This window comes from Helianthus annuus, chromosome 14 (assembly GCF_002127325.2).
Source record: "Helianthus annuus cultivar XRQ/B chromosome 14, HanXRQr2.0-SUNRISE, whole genome shotgun sequence".
In the NCBI taxonomy this organism is placed as follows: Eukaryota; Viridiplantae; Streptophyta; class Magnoliopsida; order Asterales; family Asteraceae; genus Helianthus; species Helianthus annuus.
The window spans coordinates 144719098-144746001 of NC_035446.2; the positions used below are offsets into that span (position 1 = coordinate 144719098).

General features: G+C 36.1%; 3 protein-coding genes and 1 long non-coding RNA gene across 5 annotated transcripts; 2 read left to right on the plus strand and 2 right to left on the minus strand.

Moving 5' to 3' along the window:
* The first annotated feature begins 1406 nt into the window (after positions 1-1406).
* LOC110904138 (actin-related protein 2) lies at positions 1407-6271 on the plus strand. The gene is made up of 15 exons (XM_022149961.2): positions 1407-1579; positions 1895-2005; positions 2524-2658; positions 2736-2807; positions 2910-2988; positions 3165-3214; positions 3317-3420; positions 3515-3583; positions 3669-3732; positions 3866-3934; positions 4563-4646; positions 4791-4849; positions 5232-5298; positions 5611-5694; positions 6087-6271. Exons 1-15 carry the CDS (start codon positions 1538-1540, stop codon positions 6159-6161), a joined length of 1164 nt encoding a protein of 387 aa, XP_022005653.1. The 5' UTR covers positions 1407-1537; the 3' UTR covers positions 6162-6271.
* Positions 6272-7168: 897 nt separating this feature from the next.
* LOC110904139 (membrane-anchored ubiquitin-fold protein 4) lies at positions 7169-13660 on the minus strand. The gene is made up of 4 exons (XM_022149962.2): positions 13441-13660; positions 13200-13360; positions 9116-9286; positions 7169-7551 (listed from the first exon to the last, which is right to left on the minus strand). The coding sequence occupies exons 2-4, from the start codon at positions 13327-13329 to the stop codon at positions 7496-7498; spliced, it is 357 nt and encodes a 118-aa protein (XP_022005654.1). The 5' UTR covers positions 13330-13360; positions 13441-13660; the 3' UTR covers positions 7169-7495.
* A 2072-nt stretch (positions 13661-15732) lies between these two features.
* LOC110906023 lies at positions 15733-17023 on the plus strand. Its single transcript, XR_002573598.2, has 3 exons — positions 15733-15915; positions 15991-16505; positions 16700-17023. It is a non-coding gene; the product is annotated as an uncharacterized LOC110906023 (long non-coding RNA).
* A 2052-nt stretch (positions 17024-19075) lies between these two features.
* Positions 19076-25307, minus strand: LOC110904140 (regulation of nuclear pre-mRNA domain-containing protein 1A). 2 transcript variants are annotated; one of them, XM_022149964.2, is made up of 8 exons: positions 24984-25307; positions 24223-24358; positions 23312-23559; positions 21415-21534; positions 21154-21304; positions 20144-20283; positions 20021-20056; positions 19076-19891 (listed from the first exon to the last, which is right to left on the minus strand). In XM_022149964.2, the coding sequence occupies exons 2-8, from the start codon at positions 24296-24298 to the stop codon at positions 19247-19249; spliced, it is 1416 nt and encodes a 471-aa protein (XP_022005656.1). In that variant the 5' UTR covers positions 24299-24358; positions 24984-25307; the 3' UTR covers positions 19076-19246. The 2 variants fall into 2 exon arrangements, with proteins under 2 accessions (XP_022005656.1, XP_022005655.1); XM_022149963.2 differs by having other exon boundaries at positions 21154-21310; positions 24984-25305.
* Between the last annotated feature and the right edge of the window lie 1597 nt (positions 25308-26904).

Below are 26904 nucleotides of genomic sequence, written 5' to 3' on the forward strand. Positions count from 1 at the left end.
AGTTAATGATTGTTGGTTCCGGTGGTTGTACCATTATTTTCTTTCCTTTGACTATTGTTAGATTGTATGATGTGGAGGGAAATGATGAAGTATCACGTGGCAGCTACGTCAACAAAGGTGTGATAAAAAAAATATAGGGTGGAAAGGGCTTAAGGGGCGCCGGGGGTTATAAAAAAATAAAATTAAACCATCCAATCAAAACAAACTCAAACACCACCCATCAATCGCATGCCGCCACGTCACCACTTCTCTCTCCTCTAAGCTGGTGGAATTCTCCAGGCCCTCCCCTCGATGCCACCACCAAGCCATGGCACAGGGCGGTGCGCCGGCGTGATGGAAGGCTCCACGCCACTCCAAGCACAACCATATCGTCTGGTCTTAGCTTCTAGTTATGCCCCACCGAGCCACATAAACCATAATCTTAGATGGCTAACTCAAAGATCTCAAATCATACTTTTAATTCAACACTTTTTTTGTCCACCATAGCAATAATATCCTCAACTTCATAGGAAGAGAAATCTTTCGATCATTTTGATATCGCTATACTACAAACCCTTTAGTACATAAACCGTTATCTAGTTTTTACAACCACAGATTAACTTACATGTGGTGCACATATAATTTCCCTTTGGTATATGTATAGATAAACCGAGACCAATATCTTGTAAAATGTCATTTTCGCTTGCAAAATGCGCAAAGTAACTCTAATGTAACATGTATTTACAGGACGAAGCGTGTATATCCTTTAAGCTATAAGTGATTTAAAACACATAGTTCTATTGTATTTAGATGCATCATTATAGTTGTATATCTCACTCATACGGTGCAAGGTTAATTTAATAGGTAAACGACATCCACTAAAATTTAATATAGGCATAAAAAACACCCGAATTGAAGCGGCGTTTTCATCGTTTGGAGCACGTTTCGAGCCAAGTTTTACATCAATGGACTCGTATCGTCGTTCTAATCAAAATCCCTAAAAAATCTGTTTGTAATTTGAAAAAAAATTAACTCCGTTAAGTTTTTTTAACGGGTGACCATTGTAGGAAAAATAGGTGAAAGGTGGGACTGGTGGGGGGAAATATTCTGAGATGAGATTATTAATGGCCAATAAGGTCTGAGATTATTACAGACCAATTTCCCTTAGATATAAACAAAGTAAATAATTTTTTTACAACGACAATTGTTCATAATCATATTATATGTGAAACTTAAACTGAAAACCTTTAAACCTATGCGTTCTTAAAAGTTTTACCTTTGTCAATCGGCCACCAATAACCGACTCAGTGTAAACGAAGTAAATAAAAACAATATGGAAATATTTACCCGGTTAGTGCTCCATTTCCCTGGTTGGCAGACCCGGTTGGTTAGTTATGCGGGTTTTCACTATACCCGTTTGACAACAACCGTCTTCGACAGACAGCTGAGTTTATACGCAAAGGAAAACAAACACAAATCATGTTTTAACTTTAACCTTGAAAGATTTTCATCTTTTAATCATCCTCACCGTCAGTCGTTTCATCTCCGGCGCGATTAAATGGACAGCAAGAAGGTCATCGTTTGCGACAACGGCACTGGGGTAACCTAATCTTAATCTTCTCCTTAATTAACCACCTTTTATTGATCTCGATCTGTATTAATCGAGATCCACCGAGTATATGCAAACTCAGTTGTTGTAAATCTGATTCATCAATTTCTTTTATTATATTTAATACTTTAATTCAGATCGCCACATTTTAAGCTTCGAAATCTTACCAGATTTTAATAATTTAATTGATGATTATTGACATGAAATCATGAATTGAAAGTACATTGCTGATAATACTGCATTTTTTTGGTTGAACTAAAGATATTCTTAGGTTTTGTGATTTTTGATTGCTGATTTTGAATGCAGTATGTCAAGTGTGGCTTTGCTGGTGAGAATTTTCCGACGTCGGTATTTCCTTGTGTGGTCGGTAGGCCGATGTTGAGATATGAAGAAACTCTTTTGGAGCAAGAGCTGAAGGTGAATGCACAGTTATTTTTGTTAATTTCATGTCAATTTAGAGAAGCACATCACTTATTAAACTTTAAATATCTTTGTTTGTTAAGGTGTTAAGAACTCCCCCATAATCCATTAAATATCTGATGATGAATAGATAAGTGGTTCGGTTGATTAGGTTAATTGTAGTGCCTTGTTTCACGGGTATGACTGTGTAGTGTGTTGACTGTTGGACTTAATCTGGTTTGTTCACATAACCAAATCGGTCAGGGGTATAAGTGTCTTTTTAGTTGGGTTTATTTTGTTAAGGAGTTATGATTTTGGAGTTTTGGGTTAAGATGTTTGGTCAGTATAAATAGATGGTTAGGGTTATTGTAATTCGTGAGCTTTGGTTTATAATAAAAAGAGTCGAGCGAGTTCGTTCAATCTCATGCAGTCATGTTTTGGTGTTTCTGTTTTACCTGACCTGGGCCTTTATAGTGTGTAGCATTTCAATTGATTTCTAGTTATGGAAATGTCTATTTTGTCTGTGATTCTTATAGGATATTGTTGTTGGTGAAGCCTGTTTGAACTTGAGGCATCAACTAGATATATCTTATCCTGTCAACAATGGCATTGTGCAAAAGTGGAATGATATGGGTCATGTTTGGGATCATGCCTTCTATAATGAACTAAAGGTGAGTAACTGCTGTCTTCTGATGTGTGTTGATGAACTTTATGTTGCGAGAACGTTATTCATATATTATTTTGGCAGGTGGATCCATCCGAATGTAACATTTTGCTTACAGATCCGCCTCTTAATCCTTCAAGAAACAGGGAAAAGATGGTTCGTACAAACAATAAAGCCTAAAAACGCTTTTAATTTACGGTTTTCAACGAATTGTATTGTTCGTCAATAAACTTAATTTAGGATTAATTTCGATTTTAGGTTGAGACTATGTTCGAGAAGTACAACTTTGCTGGTGTCTTCATCCAGATACAAGCTGTTTTAACATTGTATGCTCAAGGTGCTTATAGGGTAAAGGTTTAATATACAGTCAGTGAATCTGTGTCTTGTTATACATTGAGACACACGTCTCACGTAACCTCTATTTTCATATTTATATCTGATACTTTTTGAAGTAACTTGAAGAATTTGCGACTATATATTTATTCACCTAATGTCAATATGATGTCAAAACAGGTTTACTTACTGGATTAGTCATTGATGCTGGTGATGGTGTAAGTCATGTGGTAAGTAGTGAAATAATCAGTTTAGTAACTGAGATTACTAATATCATAAATCAACCACCATGGGGGTATTTTTGAACTTTGACTACTAAAAGTGTTTTTTAGGTTCCGGTTGTAGATGGCTACTCATTTCCTCATCTTACAAAGAGAATGAACGTAGCTGGACGCCACATAACGTCATATCTTGTCGATTTACTACTTAGGAGAGGGTGATTTTCTATCCCTTTTCAGATTCTTGTATTCATGATATTACTGTGCGTTTACATGTACTGAGACTTGGTAATTGACTTGCTACATATGAAGTTATGCAATGAATAAGAATGCTGATTTTGAGACTGTAAGAGATATCAAAGAAAAACTCTGCTACATTAGGTACATACACACTTGAATTCACATGTTTTTATGACTGTTATCATGAGCTTGCAATGTGAAACTTATTATAATTTGTTGTTTTCAGTTATGATTACAAAAGGGAATATCAGTTAGGGCTTGAGACCACCATCCTTGTTAAGAATTATACTGTAAGTTACCTTTAAATCGTTCATGTTTTATAGAAAGTTGATTTTTTTTTTCTCTAATTTTCTCGGATGGAAGGTTTGCATAACATATATCAAGTTAGCACACACATTTATTGTTAATTTTAAAATGCATCAGCTGCCAGATGGAAGGGTTATTAAAGTTGGTACCGAACGGTTTCAGGCCCCTGAAGCTCTTTTTACACCGGTGAGTGTTGCTATATCTTGACTTTTATTTTTGGATCAATATCATATCTTTTCATTATTTTTCGCTTTGTATACTAGATAAATTCACTTACCCATGTAAATGCTCTCCTACATGCCATGCTTGTAGCTTTGCAAGATGAATCTTTGAGTATAAAGATGTTTGAACAATTGTTTCCGCTTTTTGCTATTTTTTACATAATCAAATATAGGTAGAGGATCCTGTACATTAATCCAGAAGTGTGAGAAGTGTATTATAACACTATATATAACACTATATGACACCATATAAACACCGTATAACACGATGTAACACCATATAACACTATGTAACACTATATAACAAATATAACACTATATTTTGTCTGATAGCATGTCTATGATAGATGTATAGTGTTATATATTGTTATATAGTGTTACATAGTGTTATATGTGTTGTATGGTGTTACATAGTGTTATACGGTGTTTATATGGTGTTATATAGTGTTATATATAATGTTATAATACACTTCTCACACTTCTGAATTAATGTACACTATCCCTACCCATCAAATATATATCATTAGTAATGAATAGTCATTATATCATGTCTACCACCACCAATAGTTGAGCACTTGAGCATTTTCTTTCAGGAGCTGATAGATGTTGAAGGGGATGGAATTGCTGACATGGTATTCAACTGTATCCAGGAAATGGATATAGACAACCGTATGATGGTAACATTTTTAAAACATACTCAAATCACCTATGATTATTCTATAGAAGTTTGTTACATAGTTTAACTTTGTAAGGCTTATCACACTAGTACACAAAAGAATAATTCTTGTTTTTTGACTTTTATTGTTTTTACGTTATTGCAGCTGTACCAGCATATAGTTTTGAGCGGAGGGAGCACAATGTATCCAGGATTACCTAGTCGGTATTGCATCATAGTCTATTCACTTTAGATAATTTCTTCCTTTATGTGCTTTTAGCAGTCTATCATTATTATTTTGACCGGTTTTTATTTAAAGCCGGGATATTTTCAAACCTCTTAATTAAGACCCCCTTTTGCTGCATTAAAGCTAAAGTGTCACCCTTTTTTCTTCTAGTGCCAATTTCTTATTCAATAACCTTAAGTTACATTCTTGAAGGGTGTGGTACATGTTATATGTTCATTCTCTTTTAGTGACAGCAACATAGTATTGGACCAAATGCATCCTATCATATACCATAACTGTATCCTTTACATGCTGTTTAGTGTTCATTATTAGTTTGTTTAATTCATTCAAGGCCTTACTGGAGTTGAACTTTTTAAACAGGCTAGAGAAAGAAATCTTGGATCGTTATCTTGATGTTGTTTTGAAGGGAAACAAAGTTGGACTGAAGGTAATATTTGAAATATTTTGATCATACACACATACAATAGTTATTTGTTCAGTTAACCCATTTCATCGGTTTTAAAATTTTTCCTCATAGCATTATAATATACTAACCATATATGTGTCTATCAAACCTTTTCTATGGCTGGGCATAGGATGTATGACACGGTCTTCTATTTTCAGAATTTCTTGTATTAATGCTATCTGGCAGTGAATAAGCTTTATAAACACCTGCATTTTCATTAATTCTGATTATTAACAATTCTATGTTAAGATTCAAGTTTATGCTCATTTATTTTTCTGTTTATTTGCAATCTAGAAATTGCGGCTGCGCATTGAAGATCCTCCACGAAGGAAGCATATGGTGTACCTTGGGGGTGCAGTACTTGCAGGAATCATGAAGGTACCTCTCTTATGTTTGTAAATAAATTGAACGGGTTAAACAAGTTGAAAGTTACCCTAAGTCTATTTTAATACGCACAACCTCCTATATCTTTTAATTTAAATATTTAGATTACTATTACTGTAATAAAAACTCACATATATGTTTGACCAGAACAAATTTTGACCCATTACTCATCTCTCACTGATTTTGCCACATGTAGTCATCAATTACCTAGTAGATGGTTAAATATTTTCAGTAAAGGGAAAAGGACTTGGAACTTGCAGACAAATCATTGTTTGTTTGGTTTTATAACGTATTTGCAGACGTACATTTTCCGTAAATTATGAATATTATCATAATTTTGTTTATTAATTGCTGAAATGCCAAATAATTTTGTTGAATTGTTGCAGGATGCACCTGAATTTTGGATTAGCAGACAAGATTATCTGGAGGAAGGTGTTAGTTGCCTTAGCAAGTGTGGATAGGCATGGTTTGTACAATTTTTACTCCATATTTTCAGGATGTTATGTAACAATAAAATATGAAGAACTAAGAAATGGAACATGTGAAGTGGTTTTAAATAACTTGGCAGCCATATCTTGTCACTTTTACTGAGAAACTATTAGAGTATTAGGTAGAAAACATAAACTTTAATACTAAACTACTTATCTAACTATTGTAAATTTATACAGAAATTAGTCAACTTTTTATTGTCTTAACTTTTTACATAAGTTTTAAAATTTATTAGCAACATGTCCTGCTAGCAACAACGGATAACACTATCAACAAGGTGGTGTCCCATTTACGCATTTAACAACCTACACCACACCATCAGCCTTCTTGCATCCCGTAAGACCATAAGTAGTGGTTCACCGTGTGAAGGAGCAAAATTCGCCATGTGACGTCTGCGTCAGCATGGGTTAAGTTGCTCCCAAAATGGTGTAGTGGTGTGAAGTGTGTGAATCAAACAAAACCAACCAATACCCACTTTCTATACACACTTTCTCTCTCCTTTTCGTATAATACAAACCTAGAAGCGCACCCTTTCACATGCAAGGGGGCCGTGTAGCCCATGTGGTTGGATGTAAAATGGGATTTCACAAGATCACTATGCATGGTTTAAGACATTTTAAGCTCATCTCCTTTCTACCCCATGTGTACTTCACACCTCCACCAACTTCAAGGTTCCTTAAACCACATCCTCCCTCTCGTAGCTCCCATCCCCACCTCTACTGCATATTAGTGTTAAACAACTGAAAAAATATCGTTTGGAACTCCAGGCGCATGTGCCTGACCAAAGCCGCACACCTAAGGCATGCCTTTGCCCTTATATTCATCGGCCGAGTGCCTACAACGGCTTAAATCCTTTTATTCTAAGATTAAATTAAATTATTTTAATATATACCTTTTATAATCTTATTTACTACATTAATTTTTTAGAAGATGCGATAAAAAAGAAAACCAAAAATACTAGTCGGATCAACCGAATCTGTTTTCAGTTTTTCACCAGTAAATTCATAGTGCTCAATTGCTCATGTCCAAACTTGATGCATTTGTTTAAAGCTATAAAAAGAAAGGCGTGATAAGATGCCTTTCAGATATCAATAGAATTGTAAAACACTGAAGAACGAAAAGAAGCCTGCACGAACTGAAGCCGAAGCTACAAATGTACCAAGACTCAACCCAACAATACATACATAAAACATAATAACAATTAACAAGGATGTTAATTCCCCTTCGCCAAACACATTATTTTCCCCACTTGGTTTAGCAGTTTCAAACCGCCAACCCAACAATCTGAGCGGACTTTAGAATTTTCTTACAGTATGGTACATGTACAGCCGTTCGTCTTTGGATCCTCATCGATCTTCTTTTCTGTTTAAAAAAAACAATAGTTTATTTAAACTGTTTATTTGCTTACTCCATTTTGATACAACAGTTTCAAAGTGTTTAGGATTGTGTATCAAATTACTTGTAAGCGGGAATGTCATAGTTTAATAAAAATATAAGCAACCCCCTACAAAAGATCTACCTACGCTACCTATAGCAACAGCGGTTTTAGTATCTTAATGCATAAGTGGGGCTGTAAACGAACCGAACGTTCAGCGAACAGTTCGTGAACCGTTCGGTGGGAAGTTCGTTTATGTTCGTTCGTTTAATAAACGAACGAACATGAACAAGAAATTTCGTTCGATTAGTTAAATGAACGAACATGAACAGAGGTCTCGTTCATTCGATTGTGTTCGTGAACGTTCGGTAAGGTGTTCGTGAACATTTGTTGATTTGCGTTCGTTTATGTTCGTATGTTTGTGTTTTAATTAAAGATCTTTTTACTTTCTTATATTTTATTTATGCTTTTTATATTATTAAAATTTTATTTATTTTATTACCTAACAATGAAACTAGGAAACCCACTTTCACCTTGTTTATGCATCAATTCCCTTTCATTTCTCATTATTTTATCGGCGAATACGATCGACCTCCGTTCCACAATAAGGGATTCAAGTTCGAGTGCTACTCTCTGGGCCATCTATCTTTATCCTTCGCCGCGTTCGCCAAATTTATTTGTGTTCGTGAACCGTTCGCGAACACGCTCATTTCCTTAACGAACGAACACGAACATAAAATCTCGTTCGTAAGTGTTCATGAACCGTTCGTGAACACATTTATTTCCTTAACGAACGAACATGAACAAGGGCTTGTTCGTATTTGTTCGGTTCATTTACAGCCCTATGCATAAGATCACAGACATTATATACGTAATATATGCATAATTTATCAAATGAGTAACGACTTTGCTCAGAGGTTCTCTGACTGCCCCACATGATAGTGTTTGTACACAACAATAATTGATTTGCAAAACAACAAAATATTGACAGATTTACCGTCACATCACACAAAAAAAGAGGAAAAAACTGGTTTAAATGTGAGGGCAAATTTGTCAAAAGAAAATTGTGTTGGTAGTTGTCTTATATATCTGTCAGGAACTAGAAAGCAAAAGATCAGTTAAACTAATTTCACTAGTAATGTTTTTCATTTGTAGGGTTAAGTTATTGTACAAATAAGTCTTTAACATACAAAATAACCTTAACATGAGAAGTGAAGGAGGGATTTTTTTTTTTTTTTTTTTTTTGAATTTTTTTCTCATCTTATTAATCACATATTTTAGTCCCATAATCCAAAAAAAAAAATCATGATTTTACACTAGTAGAGTAAAAAACATTAAAAAAAAGTTTCCTTCACTTCTTACGTTAAGGGCATTTTGTATGTTAAGACCCATTTGTGTTTGATCTTTACACTTTATTTGTATTGTCATAATTTATGGGAGCTCTAGAGATAAAAGCATGAAATTGCATTGCAGAAACTGCATAAAAGAGCAGATAAATAGAAGAAAAATTACATCACATGCACATTGATGCGAAAGATTAGATGAAATTACCTGTTTTTGCTTTCATTACAGACATTTGTACAACAGCATGCATAGTAATTACCCCTTTCGGAAGCTCCCCAAAAGGTGTTCTGCACTGCCCAACGGTTTTGCTGTTTTCCAAAATTTTCCCAGCATTTATCAACTTAATGTCATTTGCTGATCTGGGTCCCCCTTTTTTATCTGAAGAAACGTAACACTTGTATTCAAAGATGAATTGAAATGAAAATCATACAGTAATTCAAGAAGCTATATTTGACAAGACTTCAAACAGGCACGAAGAGAACGGTTAAGGTTTTCATCAAGAAACTTCATTATCCTTTTAGTAATCTTAGAAGATATATTTATGATTAGAGTCTAAAGCTCAATATATGAAAAATATTTTACAAGCTAGCAAATAAGAGCTTGTTGCAAAAAGAGTAAATTTTTCACATGCTAAATTTTTTTACAAAAACTACACTAGCCACCAAAGGGCTTGTAGCTTAGACCATAGTTATCAAAAGCGGTCGCTTTTCCCGCCTAGGCGATATTTCTGGGCGAGTCGACCTGTATGCGCTTTTCCCTCCTAGGTAAAAAAAGCCACGCATCTATTTTTTTTTGGAAATCATATCTCAATCAAATCAAATTTTATACATCTTTAAAGAATATATTTGAAATTTAAAAAAGTTAGATATCATATCTTGTTATTCAAATAAGAACCTAATCTGATAAAACAACTTTCATAATCTTCTGCCTTTTTTGCCGGAAAAACATAAAATACTACAACTATATTTTGACCTTATTAGGATGCAGTATATTCGACCATTCTCATTTCATCATATAAATTATTTATGATTTAATTTACTTTTTGAACTTTATTTGTTTTCAAGTTTGAAGAATTTGGTTTTGGGATATTTTGGTGATTCATAATGATTTTTGTTTTATTATAAGGATTATGGTATTTGAATACTTTAGGAATTTTAAGAAAGTGTTTTCTTCAATACGTAAATTATTTTTTTATGTTTTTATTTGCCTGCGCTTTATTTTTCTCAGGCCCACGCTTTTTTTGCGCTTCTCGTCTAGGCGACAGGCGAGGCCTATGCGCCTAGAGTGCGCCTAGCGCATTTGATAACTATGGCTTAGACCATGGGGTATGGTAGGGCTTGGGTTGGGCATTTGTTGACACGTGGAATGGGAGCCCCCCACCGCCTGGTTACGTGTCCGCGGGGTATGGCGGGGCGTGGGTTGGGCTTGGGTTGGGTGCACCGGTGGCAGAATATTAAATAAAAAAAATTACAAAAAATTTATAAAAAATCACACAACATTTATAAAAAAAAACCTACAACTTCATTAAAATTTAAAATTACATAATCCTAAAAATTACATAATTTCCTAAAAATTAAGTTCGTGGGATGGGGGGACCAGTGGTGGGTAGCCGGTGGGGTTGGGTTCGTGGGATGGGGGGACCAGTGGGTTGGGGTTACAATATATAGGGGTTGTTGGGTGACCGGGTAGCGGTTTGCTTTCCCCCAACCGTTTGAATTTTAAATTCAAAATTTGAAACCCCGCTATGACGTGGCGGGTGAGCGAATGGGATCTAGACACCTAGCATGGCCATACCGCCCAACGCCCGGCTTGAAAGCCAAGCCCCAAGGGCCACGCCCCAACCCAAGCCCACCCGGGGTGGTGGCTTGGGCGTTTTACCCCAACCCAAGCCCCATACCCCATGGCCTTAGCGCTATCAAAGTGTGTTGTAACACCATGTGGTTGAGGGCTCTAGTACCATAATGGACATCGGTGTAGATTTAGAAGTAGGTAATGAGGTTGTGTGAGTTGGTTGTTCTAAAAGAATACACTGGCCCAATTAAGCAGCCCATTCCATCCAATGAAGTCTGAAACCGAAAGTCCTATGTATTGTGATGGCGTGGCAAATGCAGATCTGTTAGGAGGTGTTTGGGATTGCTTATTGAAAGAGCTTATCGGATTGTTCGGCTTTTCCAGAACATTTTTGAATGTTTGGATAAAGAAAAGTGTTTTAAGGTGGAATATGTTATTTTCATTAAGTAGTTTAGATCACTTCATTCAAACTTGTTATTCTTGGCAGGGGCAGACCTGCTAAGGTGCCCACATAGCACAGGCAACATGTAAAAATGTCAAATTGGCTCGTGTTTTATGAACCTTCTCAAAATAAATTAGTCAAGCGTTGGAGCTACTTGTCATATAGGTAACAATGCAATGAATCATACATAGCTAGTTGTTGCTACAACAAATATAAGAACAGGGATAGTGACTGGGCTGGTTAGACAAAAGGGTTCAAGGGTTTCGGTTTGCCTAACGCAGATCATGGGGTCCCCCCACGTATGCAATACGTAGGGTTGGATTACTTTACTATTGATTGCTTTGAGATCCAGATTGGAGAATATTCAACCCAGAATGTGTGTATGCAATGTGATAGTGTTGAAGTGAGTGAAGAATAGAATTTGCAAGGAACAAGTTCTAGAGAGATGAAGTGAGATTTCTGGAAGTGGCCAGCTGAATGACAATGTGTTGTAATTTATAGAGAAGGGGCCAGCTATAAGAAGAAACCTTCGACCAGTGATCCAAGGTTGCAGTGGAGGGCTTGCCCTTTTTGGTAGGTTGAAGGCTTCGGACCTGCGGGTAAAAGGATGTCTCTTCCCACATGCTCCTTTTATGGCTGAGTGGGAGAGATCACACGTAAAGTGTGATGTGACATGTCACTGTTTTGTGCTTTTTGCTGTTCACAACAGCTGGTCGACTCCGAACCCTTTTACCTTTCAACCCTTTAAGCTGTATTGCACTTTTAATCAGTTTATTAAGCTTGAGCTATCCTCGTCATCACTAGTCAAATTAAAATATGCCCATTTGTATTAAAAATAAACCCACTTATAATTTAAAAAAAAAAGCACAAACTAAATATTGTACATATAAAGGCAATATGCGCCCTCGGATTCTGGCTGTCCTGGTGGCGATCAAGTCCCTCCATAAAACTCCGCAACTCAACAGTAACTTGTTAGTTTGTTTATCATTTTGTTTAAAATTGTACTTGGTTAATGTAATTGTGCTTTTCTTAAAAAGATAGTACAATCTAGTTTATTTTACATCATGGTAAAAAAAAATTGTGCTACCTTTTCCGTTCCGTTTTGAGCCCGCCCTTGTTTGTTGGTGCATACAAAATTTTAAGGTTACCATTAAGATGAAATAGGTTTTCAGTAAGCTGGTTATCTGCTTCCAGTTATAACCTCAAGCAAAAGCTAATTAAATAAGCAATCCCAAGACTCCCCAGGAATGAACCATTTTTGGTATTTCTGGTGCCTAATCTTTAACCAAGACCACAAGATACGGGTCTACCATTTTGCTCAAACCTCTCTAGCAAACCTAGAAACTGGATCACTGGTCCATACTTTAGCAATTGGCGTGCGGTCATGTAACACACCTTAGACAAAATCCCACATCGTTATGTTCTATTCTATTCACAGAAGAGATACTGGGCCATAAGGAATGCCCCGCCTTAGATGTCACCAACGCGTTTTGGACGCATTGGCTGGGGATCACATCAAAACTCCACGGTTAAGTGTGCGCAGGTGGGAGTAGTACCAGGATGAGTGACCTCTTAGGAAGCCTCCACTCGTAACAAATCCGTGAGCTCCTCGTGGGCAAAGCAGACAAGATTCGTGATACTAGATGACGACGGATGTTGCAGGCCAGATGCATTTTAGCAAAATATAAGAAGTTAGTGTCCTATGACATGTTTGCTTCTACATTACAATTTTCTTCTTTCCTCTTCCCACCCAACAAGGATCGTTTAAGTTGATTTATAAATAAAGATGAACCAAAGGGCTTGAGGCCTAGAGGTTGAAAGTTCAAGTCCCACCATGGACAAAATGTTTACTTAGCAGTTGGATTAGAGTGTGTGCTAGTTAGCCTGTAAAAAAAAAAAAAAAAAAAAAAAAAAAAAAAAAAAAAAAGCTTCTAGGCCGAATATTCGGAATTAAGATTCATGAATCATGATGGAGTTACTAACTTATAAAAACCATGCATAAATTCGAAAAAATCATGTATAGTAGAAAAAGATGAGACAGAAGCATGTAGACCTAACCTTTGGGCCATTCAGCCACAATTCGTTCCTTTAGCACGGCAACAGTGGAAGCCGGAGAGTACCGAAACGGACCAATATCCGATCCATCAAGCAATCGAAACTTAATCTCTAAAAGATCTTCCTCCGGCATTTGCAACAACCTACTTTATGCTTTCAAAAACCTGCAAAAACTCAAATGATATCAGCGATCAACAAAAAATGTAAGAAATTAATTGAATTGAAATTGAAACAGCGGATTTACGTTTGAATTGTGGTGAATGATGATATAACCAGGAGTGAACTAATAGATTAGCATGTGTATGTAATTGTGGGAGATGAGTAATGGTTTGAAAAAGGAAAAGGTGGAACTGAAGAAGAGAGGAACCCTAAACCCGATCTCGAGGGCAAGGGCACTGTTCAATTTAAACCCCCATTTCAACTTTAGCTTTTCTACTCCTCTCCTCTCTCACTTTCAACTTTGAATTCGGTGAATTATATGTTTCTTGTTCAAATTAAAACTCCTACTTTTTTTATATCACCTGTAAATTGTAAATTGGATGTATAATTCTGTTATTTAGAATAAAATGACTGAATTGTATTTCTCATAAACATAACAAATGAATTAATTAATCGAGTAAATTAAAATGACAACGGTGAAACCTTTTTAAAAAGACAGACAAACATTTGAACTAAACTGATAAAATAGCTAAACCACAATAACTAAAATGGCATTCAACTCAAATATCCAGAATTGCCTTAAAATGTATTACAATTTTTAAAATAAAACAGATTTACGCAAAATAATACATACACGAAAAATGGACAATGGACACATGCCAATAATTCCGCGTACAACTAAAAAGTAAAAGGTAGAATGAACTTTATACATTCCAAACTCAAAGAAATAAATATACAAACATAATATAGAAATGTAAAATATTTAATTTATTTATTTAATTTAATTTAAATTTAATTTAAATATAGTATAAAGGTGAAACCATATCAATCATGAAACTAATTACAAATTTACTAAATCATGATTATCTCTGAAACTAAACATAATATATCTTTTCATTCCTAAGGCGGTCCGAAGTGGAGTCGGCAAAGTCATGCGGCACTGATCGGTGACCGATACCAAGGCATTTACCGCACATGTTTTACCGATTGTGGGGAAGAAATCGGTGAGAGAATACCGAATCGGGGAGAGGGAGGGAAGGGGAGAGAGTGGGGGTTGTGGTGGGGTTCTTACCATCTCAACCAATCACATATTTTTCTTTTTTTTTTTAAATAGTTTATCAATTTATGAAGTGTCTAACCATTGCCACGGTGCCAACACTTTTGAGCATAGTTTACCACTTTGACATGACACACTCTCATTGATTGATTTTGAAGTTTACCACTTTCAAGTGTCTAACCAGTAACTAGGACCTAATTTTCTTTTCTAACTTCACAAATCAAGCACATCATAATAATTTAAAACAAAAAAGGACAAAGGGAAAAAAACAATTTCATGAGAAATCTCTCTTGATTATTTCACTGATCTTTTTCATAACTGACATTAAGTACAAAAAGATATGATGTTTATAAGGAACTTAGACAATTTTAACATTTTTTTCAGTTTTATTGATGTATAGTATTACTTGATTGTCATAAAATTGGATAAAATGATAATTTTCGTTGATTGCTAGTTGGTGAAAAATCTTACAAGTTCATATTACATTGGGCATTATTTCTTGAGTTTAGTAATAATCAAATGCCAATGACTACCAGCTCAGCTGGTAACAGGCGTGAAGGTTTACCCACAGGTCATGGGTTCAATCCCGGATCAGTGAGGTTCCTGTACAGGGCTTAGACCAGACTGATCGGGAGGTACCGCTTTGCAGGCCAGTGAATTCGAACCTGAGCGGGTACGTCTAGAGACGGCCAAGATAATCGGTTGATCCACTCCTTCCAAAAGAAAAAAGTAATAATCAAATGTTTACTAAAAAAACAAAAGAAAGAACATAAACTACATTCTTACTCTTCAAAAAAGCTGTTTTTTTGGATAAATTATGTGGGTTGGCTATTTTATATTTTATAATTTATAAAAAAAGAAAGAACAGAAATAGGAGGGAAAGCAAGTTTTGGCGGTGGGTAGTATTCCAACCCGTTGTCAGGTAGTGTAGTTATGATGGTAACATGTCAAGCCTGCCGACCGTTAAATACGTTTGACTGAGCATTCCATGGCCCACCACCATCCACATAGAATGCATTATTTTTTGGGAAAATTACCAAATTAGCCAAGAATAAATTTTGACCACCAAATTAGCCATTTGATGCCCCCTTGGAGTAGGGCATCACGGATTTAAATGTGCGGGATGCCTCTTTCAATGTGGAAGTGACACGTGTCTCAATGATTAGGTAGACTCCTCCAATGCCCCTCAACAGACTCATCCAATGCCTCAGCAGACTCTTCCAATGCCCTCAACAAACTCTTCCAATGCCTCAGACATGAGTTAAAATTTTATGTGGGACCTACCACCCACTTCATCTTCACCACCGCCGCCACCACCACCGCCTCCGCCGCCGCCACCATCACCGCCGCCGCCGGCCACCACCACCACCATAAAGTACCACGTACGTACGTAGTCCAAAGTCAGTCAGTCATACATGATGAGTTTTGTTCATATCGTTTTCTTCTCCATGGTGGTGTTCATCATGGTTGTTCTATCTCAGTTTCAGTTTCAGTTTCTTTCAGGTAACCTCCAATCCATCATCATTGAATATGAAATATGTTACACAGCATCGATCTTCAAGTGTTGTTTAACTTCAGGTTCATATTCATCAAACAAGTATTTGCCTTGGATAAATACAACAAATACAACTACAACTTCATCTCACAGAAGGCTTCTTTTCCAAGGTCAAGTTTTCTTTTTATGTAAAGTACAACTAAACATGCACATCGTACAATATAATTACTTCACTTGCTGCTGCGGTATTCCCTTGGTGGCGGTGGCGGTGGCGGTTGCGGTTGCGGGGGCGGTGGCGGTGGCGGTGGTGGCGGTGAAGATGAAGTGGGTGGTAGGTCCCACATAAAATTTTAACTCATACCTGAGGCATTGGAAGAGTCTGCTGAGGGGCATTGGAAGAGTCTGCTGAGGCATTGGATGAGTCTGCTGAGGGCATTGGAGGAGTCTACCTAATCATTGAGACACGTGTCACTTCCATATTTAAAGAGGCATGAGGGGTCTTGAAAGAGGCATCCCGCACATTTGAATCCGTGATGCCCTGCTCCAAGGAGACATCAAATGGCTAATTTGGTGGTCAAAGTTTATTCTTGCTAATTTGGTAAATTTCCCTTATTTTTTCCAAGAATTGTTTTGGATATGTTTTGCGAAATTAAAACTATGTTTATGTAATAGAGAAGCTCCTATTTCTATGTTCACGTAATATTATAATTTATATTTATAATTGATAAACTAGTGGGATTGGAAGTGACGGGAATTTCGTTTTAATTTTTATCTGTTTGGTTTGTTACGAAGCAATGATGATGAAGAGGGATGGAGAATGGCCGATGTGGAATAACTGGGTCCCACCTAAAGTAAGAGCGAGCTTAGATAGAGGAGTCGAATATATCTTCTAAGGAGGTGATGCAAATGATTAGTAACATGAAGGGATCCAAGGACGGGAAGAAAGTGATCGGTGTGGTGCTTCTAACTATTTTCTAGGACATTTGGAAGTTGAACGGTGGATTTAATAAAAGAAAATTTATTTTTTTATGGATTAAGAGTATATCTAAATTAGGAGAAATGGAGCGATTTTAATTTTCTTCGTGATTATGCATTGTTTGTTTGCGAGTGTTCTATATTTATATGTAGAAATTTCGTTGTTAAAATAAATAGTTATTAATCTAAAGTTACGCACTATACTCTACTAGCGTCGTCTTACTTTTTTTAATTGAAAATTCAGAGTATGCCTAATTCATCGAGCTCTTTTAACTTTTATTTTTGTTGTAAAACAAAATTTCATTCTAACAAAAACGTTAACTTTGTGTCCTTAATAAACAATTAGCTTTTTTTTTTTCTAATCTGAGTGTTTATAACTTTTTTGAAACGACATACATAAAATTATAATAAAACAAACCGAACCGAACAAGAATCTTTTATATTATTGGTATTTTCTGAGCCGAACCGAACTGAATTCAAATAAGAGTGCCTGATTTCTTTTTATAATAACACGGTTATCACTTATCAGTACAAGTATTTAGTTTAATTTAGTAATAGTTTAGACAAAAGTATAATAAAATAACAAAAAACTTCAAATATTCTAACTTTTTATAAATCGGGTATTGGAATCTAGCCGACTTCAGTATAAACAAAACGAAGTATATACTTCAATAAATAAAGTAGTTTGATATTTGAATGGCTTTAACATAAAAGCTTAATACAGACCTCTCAGTCACATACACAACACACCCTTTCTAGAAAGAAATACTTTGCTTTTTCTCCACTCGAAAAAGTGCGAGCATAATTTATGGCTCCTGTTCAATTCTCAAAAGCATTGTTTGCATTACTTTGCAATATTTTCGTAAGCAAATAGGATATTGAATCTAACGTCTTACAACATGTTTTTAAAAACAAGACATTATAAATCATTCAACTTTTTTTTAATATATATGTGCCCAACTTCATTGTAAATGCCGCCCCAACAAAGGATTTTTTCAGATCACTAGAGGAGTTCGACAAGGTGACCCGCTCATTCCGCTTTTGTAGTTTTGTTCATTATTGCCATGGAGGCTCTAGATGTAGTTAGCAATCAATAAGGCTTGCAGATTGGGATTTTTACATGGGATTAGAACTCAAAATGATGGTCTTATTAAAAGCAAGAATTCTCTGTTGACTTTATTAGGTTTCGGGCCTCAAAAGAAACTTTAAGAAAAGGTTGGGGTTCCAACTTTAAGAATGTAGGTATAGTGTATTTATCCTTAAAAAAACTAGGAATTGTTGTTATAAGAAAAAACAAAAGTAAGTTTTTTTGGGATTGGGCTGGATCTATCACATATGAACAATATGGTAAGCATTCTTCAATGTTAAATGACAATGTTCCCATTTACTTACTTGGGTCTCCTAGAAGTCACTAACATGATTACATGAATCCAGTCAAATTTGGAAATCTGGTCATACCGAAGTTTATAAACAAGCTCTCTACTTGGAAGGCAAACACCTATTAAAGGCGGTGCTTGGTAGCTTACCAACCTTTTATCTATCATTATTTAAGGCTCTTCTCATGTGATCAAAGTTTTGGAAGGTATATGAAGATTTTTACGGGGAGCCAAGAACACAAATTCTAAAACCTGTTAGGTGACTTGGGAGAACATCTCGGCCCCAAAAGAACTCGGTAGTCTCGGAGTGGAAAGCATTTATGCTTTGAAAATAGTGCTTCTCGCTAAATGGTGGAGGTTTAAAAAGGGTAATTCAAATCTATGGGCAGAACTGTATATTCAATGCATAGCAGCAAAAGATAGTTGATGTCAATGTGCGCCGAATGTAGCATACCCGGCTCATGGAGGAAATATCGCCAAAGTGGATGGATGATGTTTTATCTAACATGAATGTTATCTTGCAGATAATTTTCAAAGCAACTGTGTTTTCTCTAAGAAATCAGATTGAAAAAAGTATATTCAAACAGTCGCACCGTCGGATAAACTGGATACCTTCAAAAATAAACTACTACTTTTGTTATATCATCTTTCATTATTATTTACAGTGTAAACAAGATATAATGACTGAATTAGCAATCAGGGTCCGCCCCCTCATAACCAACGCTGAGCCAAATGAAAGAGGTTCAAGGGTAGTCAACCAGACAGTCACAGTTTCCGGTTGGACTGTAAAACCCTCTGCTCAAAAGACATTGCACGGCAATGCAAACAAAAAATCCATACACAAAGAGCACACAAATATCTATTCATCTATGAATAAAAAATTCAACTCTCATCTACGTTACTTATGTATCACTTAACCATATTCTAATTAATGTGCAAAAATCTATGATGCATAAAACTCCCGATTTCTTCTACAGATTTAGTCGTTCTACTGCCTAGACATAGGCGCCATCGGCATAGCTGATTGTTGGTTATAGAAACTACCTTCTATTTGATAATTCTGGTAACCGTCTGGCGGCGAATATGACGAAACACCATTAACGGGTGGCCCTACAGTCGGTAATCCAGGCAGAGACATAGGTGGCGGTGGTTGTTGGTTTATGCTATGCCCATACTGCATTGTCGCCGTCACTGTAGACTGCATGAATTGGGTAACTGGATATGGCTGCATGGGTGGCATTGGCGGCAGAGGCGGTGGAGACGATGGCGGTGGCGGTTGCTGGTCAGGTGGAAGCGGTGGTTGAGCATTTTGAGAAGATGGAACGTAAGGCTGAGGCTGGTCGTTATTGATCTTGGTTTTCTTCTGTAACGGATAATCACTTGAAGGTGAATTTCCAATTACGCCCTCGGATGCTAGGGATGAGAGGACATAAGTGAGCATCTCCGCTGAGGATGTGGATGCTGTCAGCTTTGCCGCCACTGCAGCCGCCGCGGATTTAGTATCATCGGATTGAGATGCCTGTCGGGTGTACATCACAGGAGCAGACTGTTGATCGGGTTGCGATTGAATGCCATCGGGATTGAGCAATTGCTTGCAGATGTTATCAGCCTTTTCTGATTGAGTATGTGCAGCCTGAAAGCATAAAAACAGTTAGGGCTAATTCTGTAATAACAGACTCAACATTCGTAAGGTAATAACAGCTGAACTAGCTCGATATATTTTTCGGCGAAGTAGATAAAAGAAGTAAGAGTAGTAACCTACCTTAAGTTGACTACGGATTAGGTCAAGCTTCAATTCCTGACAGCAAAACGATAAAATTAATAGAAGAAAAATAAAATGTACATATACAATATAAGATACTTAAATCTGAGGCTACCAACAAACCTGTTCATGAAGGGCGTCCCTCAGATACGACATGAGATTTGCTCTTGAGGATTCAACAGCTGTAAGTTGCTCAATGCAATCCCTTAATGTAGCATGTTGCCCCTTTAGCTCATCCACGACACCTGGTCCGTTTACTTTTGCTGATCGATCATGAAGAAGAAAAAAAAATATACCACACATGTTATTGCTTCTAATTTGAGAAGTTAAAAATCAACGATGAAAAGTAAGAGATAAAGGCCACCAAAATATTCATTTAAAACCAATTCTGGCCAAAAACATGTCAGATGACAAACATGCGCATAAAAAAATTTTATAAGACAAATATTCCTTCGTGTGGCAATATGTCAAATGAAAAATCCTCTGACCTTCTGCTGACTTCGCATATAAGTCCCTGAACTTTTTCTTTTCATGGTCAAGTCCCTTAAACTTGTAAAAAAAACCAATGAAAAGGTCCTTTTATATAAAGTATAAAGACCGAATCATGCAAAAAAAGAAGCTACCCGTCGCTTTTATACAAGTTTAAGACTTATCCATGCATAAAAACATATCTGTTACCATTTAAGTCTGAGGACTTCTTCTTTGAGTTTTTAAAAGTTCAGAGATGTAATTATGTTGGGAAAAAAAATACCAAAGAGTTATGTGTAAATTCAGCGAAAGTCCATAGGTTTTTGTCCAACATCTGCCCCTTAATCAGTTAAAATCTTTGTAATTAAAAAAAAAATAAATAAGAGCATTTTTATCATCCAGCATGTTTACAGCCGGAATTGGAAAAAATAAAATCTGATGCATAATGTATTTAGGTGGCCTATAAAGCGGGTTCAGTATACGAGTGGCCATAACGAAAAAAGTTGAATATTTGGGTGGCGCATACAATACAATATCCCAAAAAGGGTAAAAGGCTAGTGGTAACAAAATTAAAGAAAATTACTAATCACACATTCAACATGGCTGATGGTGATGTTGATGATATAATTAATAAATTGATAATTATAAACGGGAGAGAAATTAACCAGATTTAATGTCTCTGCCAATTTCCTTGACCACTTTTTCAACAGAGCTACTGGCATTCCTGCATTTGTTGATCATAGCATCTTCGTTAACTTGTCCAGCATTTATAGTTTGATACCCGGAAACTATCTTGTCCAATGCACTTCCAGCAGGCTGTTTCTGATTAAAACACATTAATATGATTGAACGCATTCACGTACTTGAGCATTATTATTAATTTACTTTCATACGGTAACATGCAAAGAAAGAATAATTTCAATTACCAATTTTGACCCTAGATGCTTCCCGTTTCTATTATTAGTTTCCTGGTGCCTTCCTACAAGCTCTTCCTTGAGAACCTGCCCTCGTGAACCAAAAACCTTTCTTTCATCCAAAATGTTGACCTGCGTGCAGGAAATGGGAAATTTAAATGAAAAACATAAGGGGGTTACAGAGTAAAAGCAACTCAGTTAAGTTTACATGATAGCTCAACACTTGTTAATCAAAGACAACGCTGATAAAACATATACAGGTTAGGTAGAGGTGGTAATTCATCACGTTTACTTATATGTGGGTTGATGTGCGAATTGATCTATCACTAATGGGGTAGGTGAGTAAGCTCAAGGATTTAAAATACATAAAAACGTCCTAAAAGACTTTATTAACAAGGTTAAATTTTTTTTTTTTCTGATAATGAAGCTTTTGTAATAGTATCTATGAAATACAAAACAATGGTAACAAGGTATGTGTGTGGGTTTGTTTTGACCAGCATAAATTACACATTTTAACCTTCCACTAAAAAAAGATTATCAGCTTACAGGAAAAATAATTGTCCTACGATCTAAGGAAAATGATAGTTTCCATCATATCAACCCTAACATACATCAAATACAGATCCAGATATGATACAGGGCCCAGAAAATGAAAGGTTATAGATGGATATAATCTAAGGTTTTGCTTTTAAACATTAGCAATGTATGCATCAGAAAAAGGTGCCCTACATGTTACATCAACCAGAGTGTGCTGTGTTTAAAAAAGCGCGCTTTAAGCGTGAAGCGCTGAAGCGTTTGGACAGCGCTTTTTTTGGTCTGAAGCGTTACAACACGTGAAGCGTTTTGAAGCGAGCTTTAAGCGCGAAGCGATGATGGTTTGAGGCGACGCTTCAGCCCAATCAGGTCACATTTGGGCCATTTTTTAGGCCCAGTAGTCTTTAAATAGGGTTTAAATGAGGCCCTACTTATTTACCCTAATAATCAGCCGCTATCTTTTAACATATCAGCCGCTCCCTTCCTCTTTCTCCTTCTATTATCTCTGCAACTTGATTTCTGTTTAGAAATCATAATGGCCTCAGGATCAAACAGCACTACTGCTGCCTCGGAAAAGTCCTCATCGGAAACGACTATTTTTATGTTTATGTTTTAAGTGTGTTTCGACTTTAATTTATGTTTTAACTATTTTTTTATGTGTTAAGTGTGTTTTTTAATCATGTTTTTGTGTTTATTATTGATTAACAAGTAGAATAGACCATATTGATGTGTACAATATATATATATTTTTTTATTTTGAGCGCTTCGTATACGTGAAGCTCTCGCTTCGCGCTTGAAGCTTCGCTTAAAGCTTTTGGAACCAAAACGCTTCGGAGCGCTTCGCGCTTTTTTAAACCAAGAGAGTGTGGGCCAGTGGCCTTCAAACATTAACCTCAAACTGCAAATTCAATTATTATTGGGGCACACAATTTACATTTGCACATTCAGTTATTTCGAAATGTATGCTTTAAATTTTTGTATAAATATAGACAGAAGTTCTTCAGCATCCAACTTATTATAAATTTACTTCCTTTGGAAAAACAGAAAAAAAAACACAATAATTATCATTATACTTTTTTTTGTACATTTTGAGTCATTAAAAGAATGATTTTTGTCCCATTTGGGCCATTACAGGAAGAGAGGGTAGGTTAATGATGAGCCAACCGAAACAAAAACTTTTACAACAAGTCCACATAATAATCCAAATGGGACAAAAAGTCAATGGCCCATACTGAATAAATCTTTTGATGAAAAGTACAATGATTGAATGACCAAAATGGGACAAAACTGAAATTAAATTGGTATTTTACACCAAAAAGAAGTTACATGAGTATCTAGATCATTAGCGTGGAGATTAAAAGTTAAAACGGCATACCAGGCGTAAAGCCGAATTTCTTCCAAATTCATCCCCATTATCAATGACATCGCGTAATGCATCTGGAAGAACCTTCCAGAATTCAGTAACAAATTCTGAACCCTTTCGCCTACTATTCTGCAAAATATCATTTGCTAGATAGAGAAAAGCCAGGCGTTGATCACGTGGGGAGCAATGGAATTGTCTAGCCCATGTTTCTACAACTTGTTTTGCCTTGTTCATATGAAAAATACACCAGTGTGACAGAGCTATATCTCATTAAGGACAACATCAAACTATATATCACTGTAGTACATGAAAATGAGTTGATAAAGGTACCACTTTTGACCCGTTTCGGGCAAAGTCGTATCTCAAACGGGTCAAACAAGTATTAATCAACAAGTAATTTTTTATGGCTAAATCACCCAAAGTGTATTTTATTGCATAAAAACTCCTAAATCATTTTAATCAAAAAGTCAGCTTATTGTTAAAATGATACAAACCTTATAATCATGTTTCACACAAGCTATTCGTAAAGAAAACAAGAGTTACGGGTCAACCCAATCCAGCCTATTTAGACTCTTACCAAAAGTTTACTCATCTATAACTGAACAATAACCAAAAACCTATTAAGGACGAAGCCATATACATTGAAAATATTTATGAAACAAAAAAAAAAGCAGGAGGAAAAAATAATGTTTTAACTTCTAACTACAGTATAGGAATGAACTCTATCCTTTTTATACTTTTGATTGGGCAAGAGATCACTCTTAAAGTTGTGAAATCATACGACAATGTAAACTTGGTAAACATCAGTTATAGAAATACCGTCAATTCCACAAGAAAAAAAAAAGGTTAACAACAGGATTGCCTTAAAAGAAGTATGCAAAAGTTACCAAAGTTGAACAAGATTATAGATTTCAGTAGGATACTCTCGATGCTTTGCTGTGAGTTATTAAGCTTGGTCAGCTTCTCAACCAAAATTTGCGGATTAAACGTACTACCCATTGTTTGTGATTGAAGCCCCTTCAGCTAAAGAACGAAAATAACTTCCGAAAGACAGTCAACCTACACATCACAAAGTCCAACACAATAGACACGTAATCCGTCAGGATCAACAGAAACACAATTTGTAAAAACTGAAATCATCCTTAACTGCATTTTGAAAAAAAAAAATCAGCATCCATAAAAAATTCCCATTGCTTATTTCTAAATAAATAAATGAGTCATTTGTTTATTTCTAATTAAAATCATAATAACATTGTGAATGAACAAAAGAACACTTCATGTTCTCCAACTACCAATTCTTTAGTCTATATTAAATGGTGTTAGAAATTGCAAAATTCAACCATGTACATAACTTAATTAAATAGAAAAACATGCTCAAACATTACAATGTGACCAAATAGACTGACAAAAAAAACTACCCAATTTAGACCCTACCATTATCTCATGTAAACTTGACCTGTAATTCTCAATTGGGAAAAACATTTAAAAACAAACAGACATGTAACTGGTTTCAGATAACTGCAAATTTCGATAAGATATCATGACAAAACATAAACTTGTAGATAAAGATAAATCAAGAACGCAACAACAACGAATTAATTAATTACGAACGCAACACAAACGAATAAAAGAACAACTTGAAGTGACTTCAGATGCTGATAAACAAAGGGTAAAGAGTGCTAACCGGATTAAAGCTAAGAATTAAGCGGTGTTGGGTCTAAATTCTCCATGAAACGAAGCAATTGGAGGGGGGATTTTAGGGTTTTGAAGAAAAAGGGGCGGTTTTTTTTAGTGAAATTGAAGGATGTTTTTGGTCAGGTAGAAAATAAGGTGACCGACTGAGAACGTGGGGCGAGTTTTTGGGTTATCAGACGACGAATTTGGGGGAGAAAACCATCCACAACGTTGTTAGGGTTTATTCAAAATAATGAGCTTTTGTCTTCGATAAAATTTATCATGACGGATGTGAACAAACATGTGTAGTTAAACTCATCCACCACTTTAGGCCTAGTGATAGAAGACTTCGGTTTTTTGGTGGAGACCCAAGTTCGATTTTTATTTATGTCGGTTCGAATTTCAAGTTCACTTGGGTTTTCGTCACACTGTGTGTTACGTCAAAGAGTTTTGTTCTTGTGGTGAAACAACGATTGTCAAGTGGTAACCGGCAGTATGGTTTCCAGGGGAACGCTCAAGCCAAACTATGAAGCCAGCGTAGGCCCGGTTAAGACAACATAGTCTGGCCGGAGTGGGGCAACGAGGCTCTCCGATTTGGAGATTGTGGTGGCCAAACACAAGAAAGTCGTCGTTGCAAAAAAAAAATGATTAAACTGAATTATCGATTTTGTTAGTTGATTAAAACGGTTGTTATTCGGTTTATTCAATTAAATTCGGTTTGGATTGGTTATCTGAATATGCAAGATTTGTGGAATCGAAAACTAAATCCGTAACTCATATACGATCAGGGTGCAAATGATAAACCAAATTTACAATTTGATTCTGGTTTTTAGGGTTACGGATAGGGTTTTTTTATTTATTTATTTCGAACGCCCGTAAAACAAACCTCTAAAAAATCAAAACAACGGCAGTTACAAACAATTTGTTAGTTGAACTTTAAAACCAACTTTTTCAATCCAAAGATGGTGTGTAAACTGGACAATAATCCTTTAAAGAAAGCTCGTAAATAAACACAACGAGATATACGAGATACAATATTCTTTTGCTCCTTCTAGAGGTTTTGTCACTCCTTTCCATTGCGCCACTTCATCGACACGTAGATGTCACGTGGGACAACGGGCTCCGTTGCTTTTTCCGAATAAAGCTCATGGTATGGAATAAAGCTCAGTTGCCCTTCATAAAAAAAAAAAAAAAAAAAAAAAAAAAAAAAAAAAACTAGATGTTAACTGAAAAATCTGACCAAATTTTATTTTTTTGATAAAAATTGCAATAAAATTGAAATCACAAGGACCCAGATTCAAAAGATTTAAGTTTTGAATTAAAGTAGTAAAAGTGACTAAACATCAATGACCATTTTGACAGTTTAGTCAACCATAAAAGACAAAAACTAATTTGACACGAAAGGAATGCGATTGATTACCTCTTGTGTACGGGACACTAAATAGGCCAAACGTATAAGCCCAATAGACCAAGTTGGATCTCTTCTTCATTTGGTGGGTTACATATAGGCCGGCCTGCACCATATTTTGATGTGGATGGGTTAGGAATCCATTAGTCCATTGTAAACTTTGTAGATCTAAATCATCTAATCTAGAGATGGGCATTATCGGGTATTTTTAAAACCCGGAACCGGTTCCAACCCGAAACCGGGTATGGATACAAGTGAATGGAACCGGGTTGTCAGTGGAACCGGGTCCGGGTATAACCCGGGTACACATCATTTTTTTTAGAACCGGTGGAACCGGTTTCGGGTACTATAGAACCGGGTCCGGGTACTGTGTAGAACCGGTTACGGGTACTGTTTGGAACCGGTTCCACTGCGTATTTAAGAAAAGTAACTGACGACTACTGTTAAGAACCGGTTACGGGCTGAAAAAGCTGTTTTTTTTTTAAATTGTACCGTTAGAACCGGTTTTCAAATATAAAAATCG

What these genes read in the sequence shown, in the direction of transcription:
- LOC110904138 (XM_022149961.2), top strand. Translation starts at nt 1,538, where the DNA reads ATGGACAGCAAGAAGGTCATCGTTTGCGACAACGGCACTGGG. An exon ending in CCTTCTATAATGAACTAAAG is followed by an intron (nt 2,659 to 2,735) that starts GTGAGTAACTGC and finishes TTATTTTGGCAG; the next exon opens with GTGGATCCATCCGAATGTAA. An exon ending in GATTTACTACTTAGGAGAGG is followed by an intron (nt 3,421 to 3,514) that starts GTGATTTTCTAT and finishes CTACATATGAAG; the next exon opens with TTATGCAATGAATAAGAATG.
- LOC110904139 (XM_022149962.2), bottom strand. Translation starts at nt 13,329, where the DNA reads ATGCCGGAGGAAGATCTTTTAGAGATTAAGTTTCGATTGCTTGATGGA. An exon ending in TGTGGCTGAATGGCCCAAAG is followed by an intron (nt 9,287 to 13,199) that starts GTTAGGTCTACA and finishes ACGTTTCTTCAG; the next exon opens with ATAAAAAAGGGGGACCCAGA. An exon ending in TGTAATGAAAGCAAAAACAG is followed by an intron (nt 7,552 to 9,115) that starts GTAATTTCATCT and finishes TTTTTTAAACAG; the next exon opens with AAAAGAAGATCGATGAGGAT.
- LOC110904140 (XM_022149963.2), bottom strand. Translation starts at nt 24,298, where the DNA reads ATGGGTAGTACGTTTAATCCGCAAATTTTGGTTGAGAAGCTGACCAAG. An exon ending in GAAATTCGGCTTTACGCCTG is followed by an intron (nt 21,535 to 23,311) that starts GTATGCCGTTTT and finishes TCCTGCACGCAG; the next exon opens with GTCAACATTTTGGATGAAAG. An exon ending in TGGCAGAGACATTAAATCTG is followed by an intron (nt 20,284 to 21,153) that starts GTTAATTTCTCT and finishes ATGATCGATCAG; the next exon opens with CAAAAGTAAACGGACCAGGT.